Source organism: Electrophorus electricus, chromosome 8 (genome assembly GCF_013358815.1).
Source record: "Electrophorus electricus isolate fEleEle1 chromosome 8, fEleEle1.pri, whole genome shotgun sequence".
Taxonomy (NCBI): Eukaryota; Metazoa; Chordata; class Actinopteri; order Gymnotiformes; family Gymnotidae; genus Electrophorus; species Electrophorus electricus.
In genome coordinates this window covers 26,527,564-26,541,068 of record NC_049542.1, presented here as the reverse complement: position 1 = coordinate 26,541,068, position 13,505 = coordinate 26,527,564, and the positions used below count along the sequence as shown (strand labels likewise).

Here is a 13,505-nt window from a genome sequence, read left to right as displayed (position 1 = left end):
TTTATTAAGCAAATTTAAAAGCGCGACATGGATGATCGACTACACTACCGGCCATTGCCGGTATGGAGAGACAGCGAGGACCCGTCACTCACCCGTTGTGCAGCGCCTGCTCCAGGAGCTCCGTCTGTAAGACGTTCTGGTGCGTAAACGCTCCATTAAAATGAGACAAAACAGAGCTGCAAAATTGTCGCAATGAATCAAACTGCATTTTCGCTTCTTTCAGCACTCTACCTTAATGCTCCCTTTCTTCAGGTGGAAGAGGGGGAAAAAAGGTACATCCAGTGCGCTGACGGCGGACCGCTGCCTCTCCCGGCTGCATTTACACTCTGCTTAGCAGATCAAGTTCCATATTTCCCCGGGTTACGAAGCGATGTTGGTTTGACAGAACAACGGTCGGTTGGAAACCGTTCCCCCATGTTCACAAAGCGAAGTAAAGCGGAGACTTGGGGAAGGTTTTCCCCTAACGGCGTGTCAGCTTGAAGACGCGGGTGGGGACAGGCAGAGCCAGAACAGCATTTTTACCAGATAGAATGTCTAGGTTAGATATTCCATGCTCAACCCTCCTATCTCGGAAAAAAAAACGAGGCGCACGCATCGTCCACTTGCATCAGTCCTGCCGTCCTGTCACAACTATTATTTTTGGACCAATGGACTCCGTTAAGGATACCGCGGGATGTGTGGCGGATGCAGCACGTTAACACAGCGAGCGGTAAGCGGGGAGGAGGGAGAGCCGAGGCGAGGGTGTTTACTAGAGTGGGCGGAAGTTTGGATGATGATCAATTTCAGAGGTAGGCGACTGCATCACCTCATTACTCAAAGCGCTCATACACGGACCTCGAGAACACCACTCTATGAAAGTATCTTTGTGCATGAAATTATTCAGCATATTTTAATTAAAGAAGTTGTGAACAAGTTGTAAGTTAAATGATGAGGGGAAAAAAGTGCATAGTAATTAGATTGTACACATCATACATTTTAGCCATAAATCACATCTGCTTTGGGAGACTTTATGGTTCTGTACGTGAGTACAGCCTGCATCACGTCCCTAACAACATGCTAGAATGTGTCCCCCACAACTTTGTCCGTCTTTTTTCGTCCTCCTGATTTCCATAAACCACAAACACTCGAAACAACTACAAGGGAGAAACCAGAGTAAATAAGCAGCACTTCATCCTCTTCCTCCGTCCCTCCCCCTCCCCCTGTCCATCTTTCAATCCCCTTCTCTTTCTGTAAAGACCTTCATTACGCAGCCTTGGAAAGTGAAAGCTGAACCACTCCGCTATGTGCATGCACGCGCGTCAGCGTTTGCGTGCACGTTCTACTAAAAAGAACACGTAAATGCCATGATGCTTCTCCCTCAGTTGCTGGCTGAGCTTCTGACTTCATCATCCTGCCTAACAAACACTAACCAGCCTCTGTGCTTGCTCACCCTCCACATTCAAAAGGAATACACTGACAATTGCACTATAGATTTAGATGGAAGCACACTATATTTCTATAGGGGTCAGGGTGTGATTAGCTTGCATGTTGTCTTGTACAGCTTTTGCTGTCCTATAAAGCAGCAGGTGATTCAAAAACATCATCAGACCAGGTAATGTATAACTCCATTTATTCTATATGCAGTAGTTCTTTCTGGATTTTGGTTTTAAAGATGAGGTACAGTAGGTATGGTTTCTAGTTACTTCAATAAGGATACGTGGTTTGGTTTCTATAGTTACTGGATAGGAGAATCAAGAGATACGGTTTCTATAGTTACTTCATAAGAGTAGGCAGTTATAAGATATGGTTTCTGTAGTTACTTCATGAGGGTATGAGCTGATAAAGTACTGTTTCTATAGTTATTTTATAAGGGGATGAGGTGAAGAGCTACAATAGAAAAGTGTTACAGAAATGTCCAACTCTAGCAAATAGTAGCTACTAATATTAATATTATTCATACACCTATAATCAAAACTGCCACTAGTGGTGAAATATGCACTGGCCACACCACAGACCTGAATATACTGATACATTGGTATGGAGATGAACAGGTTGAGCACATTTGCACAGTGAATTCCCACCGAGCTCCCAGTAAACCAAAAAATTCTGTCTAATTCAAGAATTACATGTCAGAATCTTAAGAACATATGAGTAGGAAACCTAGTATAGTGGATTGTGGAAGGGAAGTATAAACTATTGTATGTACAAGCAAACCTCATGGGACATAGACGAGGGGGTTGTAGTGAGGAAGAGGAATCAAAAAGTGACAAAGGAAAAAAATGAGATGAGATTACTTCCTGGGTGTGATTTTTTTTTATCCCAAATAAAACAATGTAATTTGTTCTATGATTGAGGAGCATCAGTAACTGGGGTTTAGATGGTCTGAGCTCTGCCCTACATATAGCAGCAATTACTCCACGCCCCCTCCCCCCAGTTAAACTTATAAAATTTCAAGTTAAGCCATATGGCCTGCTAAGGGGAGTTTAATTACATTTGCTTTTAACCTCCGATTTTAAATGGATTTATTGCATAACAGTTTATTACAAATGTTGTATGTAATAGAAAGTAATGTCACATTCCCATATACACAAAAATATCAACATTTCATTGCCACCAATACTGCTAGCTGCAAAGTCATTTTTCTGCATATTCATTTTTGATGAATATTTGAAAAACACATAAGAAGACATTGAATATGTATATTCAAAACTGCTAAATTAATGGTAAATTTAGAGAAACAGTGTTAATATTAAAATTAGATAGTGAAAATGACCAAATGGAAAGTTAAGTAGATACTGTTAGCAAAATAAAAAAATGAATCTTTTGACAATCTGAATACTACATTTCAAATAATAAACAGCTAAGAAATTTGGATTCACATAAAAAACAAAAGTATTTAAAAAAATCTTTATATAAATCTACTACTGTTTTATACAGCAATAGTACAGCAAATAAAAGCAAAAACACAAGACCATTTACCACCACAATTCTAGAATAACCCAGGTACACAATTACCAATCTGTCTCATACATGTAGACTGGAAAACCATCCAGTCACACCACTGCCGACATGATCACCCCCTCATCATTCCCCTCCTACTCTAAAGCCTGCTTGGGCAAAGAGATTTACAGTTCCTGCAGTGTGCATTTCTCATTAGCTCCTGGGCAACTTAAACACTTCTAATGGTTTGCTGGAAGAGGGTGACTGAGTGGGGCAGCATTGCCAGGCCATTTAAACTGGCCCAGTGTCTGACAGGTCTTCAGCAAGCAGCTGGCACAGGGCCTCAGTCTGCCTGGCACAGCTCTGGCAAAGTGCACGTGCATGGATGCGTGCGCACACACACACACACACACACACACACACACTCGTGAACCCACACACACATTCACACAATATAAAAACACACCCCTGTAGCACTGAAGAGCTGATCTTTCTAAACCTCTAATGCAGTTTGGTCCTACACAGCCATACCTATGTTATCTGTTGGGCACGCTCAGAGGAACACACCTGAGAAGCTGGCATGCTGCAGAACACACACTGCAGCTGAACATCCAGTGTCCTCTTTCTGAGCATGAGCTAAACCTAGAACTAAACTGAAGTTCCAATGTAGTCACTGTTGGAAATTGTTTTTAGTGTAGGATTGAACTTAACCTGGGTTTGGGAAACTGGCCCTAAAAGCTTTAAAATCCTCATCAATAGCAGAGCTGTGAGGACTTATTGCCTTACAAAAATGTCTGGAGGTCTATGAGACTGTGAAAACTCTGTGTGTGTGTGTGTGTGTGCGCGCGTGTGTGCGCGTGTGTGCGTGCATGCGCTGTTCATTAGTTGTTAATACAAAGACCTAAGCATAATATACCCCAGAGTCAGAATTTGTCAGCAATCCCAGTCCATAGCTGCAGTCCATCTTAAACATGAGTAAAATCCCCAGGCAGTAAGTAATGAATACAACGTTCAAGCCAAAATACAAAACAGAAGCAAACATTGGCTCATACTTCATCATGGCTTGAGCAGTTCATATAATCCCATCATCAAAATGGACCGGGTAAACCTTTTTTCTTTAATCATCTGTCTAGCAAGAGCAGCATACACATGCACAACCCTCGTCAAACTCCACACATTCTATTATGTTACATGAAGAGGGAGCACTAGAGTGGAGAGCCAGCAGCCTCAGTCAGCCAACCAGAATGGAGCAAACACTTTGAGCAGTGGAAAAGAGTCACGGCTCCACTCACCTTTTCACAGCAATGTTGAAGTTATTCCGTACGGCACCTCTGGACGGTTCTCCCGGCCCTCCGGTGTCCAACCCAAGGTCACAGCCCTCAGCACTGCTGTAGAACCACTCCCCTGACTTGGTGAGGATTTCTTGTTGTTTTCGGCACAGGTTGCAAACCCACATTACCTGCACACAAAGGACAGAGAAGGCAGTCCTTCAGTGGCCACTCCCACAGACTCAGGACAGAGAGGTGATGTCAGAGGAGGAGCAGAAGGCACAGGAGACCGAGGTGTCAGGATCCGTTCTTGGGTGGCCGGTAAGGTTGTGAGCTCACAAAGGAGGCATTCAAATCAATTTTTCACTCACTGAAAGGCTAGACAAGCAGGATCCTTTCTTTAGTGCAGGCTTACATCCCGCTCATTATTTACACCATTCGTCACAACCGGTGCATGAACCCAAGAATGATGCATGTCTAGCCATACAAGACCATGACTGTCCATGAAGTGAGGGTGGGGGAGACGTTGGTCATGAAGTCCTCCATTAAGAAAGTGTGTGTGTGTGTGTGTGTGTGTGTGTGTGTGTGTGTGTGTGTGTGTGTGTAATCTCTATTCTGGAGCATTTGCATTTAGTCTCATCATTTCCATTTTGAGAGTCTTTCACCCTGCTAGAACAGGGATGTAATTTTAATGGAGCTGGAACTTACAAGTTGCATAATGTATTGTGGACTCAAATTTTTCACTATCATAAAATTATTAATTATACAATACAGAAAACATAAAATGCATATTTTTCACAGTAATTGTGGAAGTATTTTAATATTTTTAATACAGTATTATTACTGAACTGACCCATTTTGTGTTTATCTTGCAAAACCTCACACCCACATCACAACTGAACAGCTTTTTCACGCTGACCTTTAGGTCTGTCCACGGTGGACACGTATGAATGTCCAACACACATTTCATATGCTCTGCAATAAATAAGACTATTTGTATGATGAGGGAAATGTGCTCCACCTACATATAAAACTGTATATTTCTGTCGCTTGAAAACCAAAAACTCATTATGAACGAAATCATTCTGAATCTTATAGATGCCTCCAGAAGGGTCTTTTGTACAAGACAAGGCGACCCATTAGTTTTGTGTTATACTTTTTTTTTTTCTTTTTTTTTTTTAAGTATGGTTGGTATAGCTTGGTTGGTAACCATGCTGCCTGGAGTTCAGTCCTCATCTGGGCAAGTGCTCAGTGCTATACCAATATGAGTATGGCTCCTAACACTACATTCCCCTACTACTTTAACATGATTGAAAATCAAGTCAGCCTGGATAAGTGCGCTTACCAAATGCATTAAATGTAAATGTACAGCTAAGCAAAGAGCTTCTCTTTATGTCATGTCGGTTTTAGTTATAATGCCAAGCAGGTGGCACAGCAATTAGGTCACGAAATATTTCTCAAAATTAAACAATGCGACATTAAAAGGGAACTTGTAGTAGGTGTAAAGGATGCAAATGTCTGTTACGAGTACTACTAGGTTTCCTCTAGCTAAGTTCGAGGTCTTTCATCTTTATGCACTTTTTAGACGGCCCCTTAAAACGGACCCTTCGGCCATCTGTGTTTGTGTACAATTATCTTCCTCTAAAGTTTGAAAAATAGTCGGACTTTGTTCTGTGAATGAAAACATTGCACTTTTATATATTTTCAGAATCGCTTAATGAATCAGTAATGACACGAATGCCCAATTTAAAACTATCTTTACCGCAGTAGAAACCAAGGTATTAATTGTTTCATATTTATTGCGTAAAAGTCTTGCGAAGAAACAGAAGAAACTCGTGGTTTGATTCGCTAATTGAATATAATTTTCTTGAGTTATACAACATGAGTTATTTCATGAGTAAAGAATCCCGGACACTTTTGTAAGCGAACAGCTAAACCCCGAAAGCATGAAACTAAAACTGTATCCTGTTTTCACATGTGTATTATTATCCTGTTTTCACACGTATGTTATTGTTGTACCGTTCTTTCCTATTTAGCTTTTTTTTATTACGAAATCCTTTGTTTTGTAAAAATAACGCAAAAGTAACGCTACCTTGTCTTGCACAAAAATACACTTCTGTAGGCATCTATAAGAGTCAGAGCGATTTCGTTCATAACGAGTTTTTGGTTTCAAGCGACAGAAAGATGGTTTTACATGTAGGTGAAGAAAATGAAAGGTTCAGTTGTGATGTGGGAGTGCAGTTTTGCAAGATAAACAAACATCTCTGTTCTGTAATAATACTAAAAATGTTTAACACAGTTGCATAAGTACAGTTAAATATCTGCATTTTCAGAGTGCAGAATTTAACCTCAGACAGACACACTGTTGGCTACTGGGAATACATACAGGGGACAAATACTTTCAAAGACAAAAGAAGGACAAGTGAACATCGTACCAGGTGTTTAGCTGGGCCGGGAGTCCATTCACTGGAAATAATGTTTGCTAAAACATCTTAAACATAAGCAGTGGCTAACTAGGATTAAAATGAACAATGTTTATAAAGTTACTCTGAGAAGCAGAATAAAAGTATTAATAAATTATTAATTGTTAACTGCTTGTAATCGTTGGCAACAGTCCTTAATTAAGATCCATACTGATAATGTACATGCTTTGGATAACTATTGGTTTCTTTTTTTCTCCTTTAACATAGCGAGTGTGTAAATGCTATAAACAGTATAATAGTATGTGATGGTAAAAACATATCCAAGCCAACATGCACTTTGAGTTGGAGAAGGGACCTGATGGAAATCAGGGGCCACATAAGTATGCTGTGTTTATCTAACAGGCTGTTGTTAATGGGAAAAAAAGGATTAACAATATATTATGATGCACTTGTTGGAAAAAAAAAAAAAAAAAAAAACTTTCAATCAAAAATTGCACAGTGCTGCTATAGAGTAAAAAAGGTAGCTCACGTCACCTCTGGGTTTGCATGATCTGTGTAATAGTTTCTGCTTGAACATATCAGAAGGATTAAATGCGTTATATGCTTATTTACCTCCACCCATGTTTAACCCCACCTCATTCCAATTAAGCAGTGAGTCTATGATATTAATAACTGGTTCAAGAAAAAAAACTATTCATTTTCAAAAAAGATCAAATGACAACAGCACTTGCGAGTGGGCTCAAAGTTAAGTAACTTTGTGTTCTTAGTTTTCATAAAGCTAAACAGAGGGGAAGTAAAACAAAGTTGTCCATCTTGTAAAATTGTCAGATAGTCCCTAATGACTCTGAGTAAAGCGGAGATGATCTGCACTTCTGAACCGCTTTCATTGACGGAACAACCAGTAATGTTTGACAGCATTTTATACTGACAGTTTATTGTAAATGGAACATGAATGTCCAGTCCAGCCTAGTATCTTGCGTACTTTGTGCAGTGTTCAGAAATTTAAATACATCTTGCAACATCTTAGAATTAAATTACGCATATTTATCTTAACCGAAGGATTATACTTAGGGATAACCATAGAACATCACAATGTATTAAATAAATTCGTTTCCTACCCATGGCGTTGGCGTGAGTCATTTTGAAGATGGATGGCACGCTGGAAGACATCAGTGAATTGTTATTGCCTGCGACCCAGAGTGGTTCCGTTTTCAGCACCACGGACAAATCCAGCTGGCTCGAGGATTGCGTCAGTTATTAAATATTATTCCGTCCGTCTAATCAAAACGACAGTTCCAGGTGTATTCCGAATGAAGCACGGTGATAAGGTCAGGCTGGCGTTCTAAAGGAAACATCAGAAAGAGCGCACACCGATGTTGAGCCAAGTTACACGGACTGAACGCGGAACTGCCTGCAGACGTCATTCACTCGCAAGCGGTTAAGAGACGCCTGCAGCACAGCCGTACTAGTTATGTTTACATTATTAATCGATCCTCTTGATTTCCGTTTGTTGCGATTGTTTGATGTACTCCGAAGTATCACAACCAAAAAAAGGCCAGAAATAAAGCAGTGACTAACATCTGGATCTGCAACTGACAACTTATAACTAAATGAAGGCCTCAAATAAGCAGACAAAAAGGCAGGAAATTTGTTCAATACGGGCAGGTCTATATAATATGTTAAACTGAATCTGAAAAGAACTCAAATCCTTATCAAGGAATGGGACAGTTGAGTGAGTGTGCATCTTTTCCCAGGCTCTCCACCCATAATTCACATGTGGTGCATGTGCGTGTCTGCACATGGAGGCGAGCTTCATGACGTCATCCAACCTGGACTGAAAAAGAATCTGGTCACCTAGCACTCCAGGGGCAACTTGATCCAGGGCCCGGCCGACCTGCGGAGTCATCCATACTGATGCTAAACACATCCCCTTGGTACCCATGACACCCAGCCTCCCAGCCGGTCTTGGCTGTGCGCTGACCTGCTTATGGCCTGCGCAGGGAAGAGTCGACCCTCTCAGGCCAGACTGGTATTTCATACTGGTCCAGAAACAAGTGGCCCTACCTTAGCTCAATGCTAGATCAGAGCATGAGAAACTGGAGAAACGGTTGGTGTGAAGAGCCTCAAGTGGCCAACAATGAATAAACCAAGAACCGTGAGGGTAATTCTTAGGGCAAATGGTGCAAGCATGAATATAAACCCAACATTCTTAGATAAGGGAAGTGAAGACACCATTTCTAACTGAACTGCCCATATATGGCCTTCTCCACAGTAGCTGGAATGCTGATGCACAAAAAAGCAAACATGCTCAGTTTCTAAATGCTAACTATATGGCAAAAACAGAACTACCGATTTAGACACAAGCAGAAGTGTTAGAGTGGCACAGGTTGATACATCTGCATGGTTGAAGACCACTACGGGAATCTCTGGAAGATTTCTGAGGTTGTATTCACGATGGCTTCAATCTGTACAAGTGTGTATTCTCTGCTTTTAAAATGGACTTCAAAAAGAGGCTACAAAGTATTCAATGTTTGACTTAATTGGTGAATTTTGATGAAGAGTTTTAGGGCTGGTATGCAAACATTTAAGAAGATAGAATCTGGTTTAGGGAAACGTGTGCAAACAATGGGAGGAAGTTGGGTCGCCATGAGCACATGTAGACAGGTTGGCGTGCCAGAGTCGGGTGTATCCAGAGCACTCGTGTCCTTTACGAGAGGCCTTTGATGCTATTCTCGAAATCAAGAAGACAATAGAGTTGTAAGTCATATCCAATGGTGTGCCTGCTGCAATTCTGAACAGACATTAGTTCATTCAGAAAGCCAGAAGTGCCTTCACACGCCAAGCGATCTGCACCTATACGGCCCATTCAGTGGCATCACCGTGACTCCTCCTCTACGGAGGTTCTGGTCCTGCTATACTGTGCAGTCTTTAAGCAGCTGAAGGCTCAACTATTTTGTACAATTACTTGGCTTGACAGTAATCCAACATCATACTAAACACATGAATTTCATTTATTTATGTTAAATATCTAATATCTTAAAGTTCCATGAAGGGGGTGGAGGGATATGTACAAACAGAGCACTGATTCCAATACAGCGCACCCAGTATGTAAACACACTCAGATAAAATCCAACATGCCACCCCATTGATTCCAGAGCCAACACGGCACACCACAGACACAAATTAAAAACAGAAGCAGTAACACTAGAATACCCAGTCTGCTTGCCTCCACACCCATGCTAAACACCACACATTGTGCTCACACTGCAATATTCAGAAGCCAGGAATAACAGCTTAGTCACTGATTAACAATTGACCAATTGTAACGTCATTCTCTCAGCTCTTCCAAGAGGAGAGGAGGCAGCACAGCAGGCAGAGAGAATCTGCACCCATTTGAATGCCACAAGTGGGTAGGAATGGACTCTGTTTACCCAGTTATATGCGCTTGTTGAATGGTTTTGAACTTTTCTGAGCACTTTAAAACAATCTTAGTTTTACTTCTGCTAAGGTGTATTTCTAAGGAAAGGAATTTACTTTTTAAATCACTTATATGGAATTCATTTAGTTTATTCATTTAGCTACCAATTGCCTTTTTGTGCTCAGTCTCACTATGCTCTGTTGACAAGGACACCTGGGCTCCTTTCTCTTTGGCATCTTTATTTGATTTTACTCCATATGCATCACAAAAAGGGATGAATAGCATGTAAAACTTCTCCTACCGTCTTGACACGATGCAGTGTAGTTTTTTTGAGCAGTTGAGTTTTGGTTTTTAGTTTCTGTGTGTTTGTCTGTTGGTATGCTACTTCTGTTTGTGCCATTTCAATCCAGAAACAATCTGGATCTGTAGCATATAGTTTCAAATTACATTACAGGTCTCTGCTAAATGCTCTTTGGTTCCCTTGGGATTTAGGTCAGGGAGCAGAGGTGGCTGCTCTAAGGTTGGCTTGGATTCCTAGAATTGGAAGATGCCCCCCCATCACATCACCAAAGCTCAGAAAGCTCTAATTTGGAACATAGTTGCACACAAAGCTCCAGGGATGTTGAATGAACTTTTGGTACTTAAGTTGGTGAACATCAAGGCTGATGAGCCTTCCAAATATCTAACTGCATCTGCATAATCAAATCAACTCGAATCCTGCTCCTGATCAGCAGGCTTCCCCTCAGCCTTCCTTCTGTCTGTGTAGGGGGAGTAAACCCAGATAGCATTTCTGACAGGAGGATTGACAGATTCACACATTTATCAAAGCTGCAGTAGACTCAACATTTCTTAATAGTGAAGACAGTTATTTTCAGGTCTGAGGAGTTTATGGCCACTAGCCATTTTATAAAAGGTCACACAGCTATCCAATTTGTGTATTCCCTGATCTTCCTATACATGAGAGGCGAGTAGAGGTTTAGAATCCTTTAAAAAATTATTTAAATGGTTAGATATGAATGAGAACATGTAGCAACTGGATTTCACTCAGTAAAATGGTAGAGGGGAGAGATAGGGCACGATAGCGAGTGTGAGACATGTGCCAACTGCTCATGGGAACATGGACATGCAAGAATTTGGAAGCATCTAGTACGGAAATATGCTGCCACCTAGTGGAATAAGTGATGCACATTGTTCCATTTACTCAGCGAGAACTCAGAACAGACCTCTATTTATATCTAGAAATAATATTCTTCCGAGTTTATATGAGCAATTTCAGTGGCACAGTTTCATGTGGTCGAATTCTGACTGAATGAAAAGAATGTCAGACTTACAGTTATGTTCATTACCTCATGGACAGACCAGTGAGTGTAGGACTTTAAAAAGAAATAATGTTCCCTCAAGAAATTCAGCAACATCACAAACTAACAGACTACTGCTCCCTTGTGCTTTTGAATCAAGATGAATTTATGACCATGACGTGAAGCAATAGTTGTATGACAGGAGCACTGATGGTTCGCACGCACGCAGTTTGTGTACCTTGTTGGAGCGCAGAGACACTCGGCCTCCGCACCGAGCGCAGAACTTGGTTTGGCAATAAGAACAGACATGGCCGCATCCGTCAGCGAACTTGGTTTTGTGGCAGATCCCACAGACGGGAGAGTCACCCTTTGGCTCCTGGCCCTTCTGAGCCTCCTCACCGATCTTCTTCACCTGGTCCTTGTACGTCTCGAACTGCCGGTGCAGCTTCCTACACAGAGCACAGAGGGCAGGATTACACGCGGACCGACCTCAGGCTCCGCACGGTTTCCGCTTCTTCACCTGCTGCCCAGCGAGCCGCGTTTTAGAAGGCTGTTCCTACGTCTCGCTGCAAGGCCCGTGTTTTCCCAGAATTTCTCCATGTGCAGGTAAACGAACGAACCGACATCACTTGGAACTAATGGTTAATTACCCCTTTTCGTTTTAGCCAAGTTGGGGGGGGGGGGGGTTAAGCACTGACATGCGATTACAAATAAAGCATTTGTTTTGTGCCAAACAGCTCTCTCGCTCTTGCTCTCTCTCTCTCTCTCTCTCTCTCTCTCTCTCTCTCTCTCTCTCTCTCTCTCTCTCTCTCTCTCTCACACACACACACACACACACACACACACACACACACACACGGCTAGAAAAAACTAATTCTAATCTGTCAGTTTTTAAAACTATGACAGTTTAGACCCAGTTATAATTTACAGCAACGTTTGGATGTGCACTTAGACTCTTTGCTCAGCGATAAGTGAACTAGTAAAGGATGTTTCCAGGGTGGACTCTTCACACACATTGTAACGGAGGCTTAAAAGTATTGGCCATCTGCAGTTTAACATCACTAATTAAACTAATAAGCAACCAGACTGCCACAGTCACCAAACTGGCTGTTCTTCATTTTCTTAACCAAGGCCTCAAGCGTGGGCCTGTAAACAATGTCCATCTCAGTGGAGTGCACACTCATCGTGTCCACACTGATCCGGCAGCCACTGCTCCCCCTGTTTAAGTCCTACAGAGGAGTATGACGTGTGAGGCCACAGGATGTTACATTCACTACAAACAAAGGAAAAAAACTGTGTGTGTGCGTGTGTGTGTGTGTGTGTGTGTGTGTGTGTGTGTGTGTGTGTGTGTGTGTGTGTGTGTGTGTGTGTGCGCGCACGCGCACGCGCGCGAGAGTTGTGCCATTGAGCAGTACAGAGGGAAATGTTGGTGTTAGCGTTCCACACTTGGATCGCAACACAAAGGGAACGACGGTCTCTATGAATGCTGGGCACGATGAATGGAGAGACATCGTGAGCATGCAAGGTGACCGCTCTACTCCAGCTGAGAGGCATCAGGAGTATGTAGTTAATGAAGCTTCATCCAGGTGACTCCTGGGAAAACTCCAGACAGCTACGTATAAGGATCTTTTTACCCTTGAAAAGCTCCCTGTCCTCATAGGGGAACATTTCAGAATATAACTGTACTGTGCTCTATGTTTCAGGCGGAGTTTCAGACTCTGCACCTTTGAGAATTGTATTAGTTATACATTAAAACATGAACATCTCTTCACTACCATTCATTCAGTACAGCAAGAGAAGAGCTTTTGACAAACTCCAACACAGGGATACACTTTAGACACAGAGGGTCTTTCGTATTCAAACAAAGTTTTGCATGTTAAAAAAAACTGAACTCTGTAGTCTGGAGTGCTCACATGCCCACTACAGCTCCCTGGCTCTGAAGTGTCCATTCTGACCAGTCACATGTGGGGAAAGGCTCAGGGCACATGTGCAGCGGGTGGTGAGTCGGCACCCTTGTGTGCTGTACTTACGATTTGGTCTCCTCTTCAGCTGGAGACTTTGAGTGCAGCTGAAGAACATTACTAATCATCTCAGAGAGACAAACAAAATGATTCCACCTGTTCAGAAAAGCACAGCAATGTCAATAACCTGGAGCAATGGCCAATAGTCTGTTTGCTCC

The 13,505-nt window shown here is 42.0% G+C and overlaps 1 protein-coding gene across 1 annotated transcript in view; it reads right to left on the bottom strand.

Annotated features, from left to right (window-relative positions):
• rims2b (regulating synaptic membrane exocytosis 2b) overlaps positions 1-13,505 on the bottom strand; it is a 91,446-nt gene that overhangs the window by 65,681 nt on the left and 12,260 nt on the right. The window contains exons 4-6 of the mRNA XM_035529286.1: positions 13,357-13,443; positions 11,565-11,775; positions 4,212-4,378 (exon numbers count right to left, since the gene is read on the bottom strand). Of these exons, the coding sequence (XP_035385179.1) occupies positions 4,212-4,378; positions 11,565-11,775; positions 13,357-13,443 (465 nt within the window). The remainder of the gene's footprint in view (positions 1-4,211; positions 4,379-11,564; positions 11,776-13,356; positions 13,444-13,505) is intronic.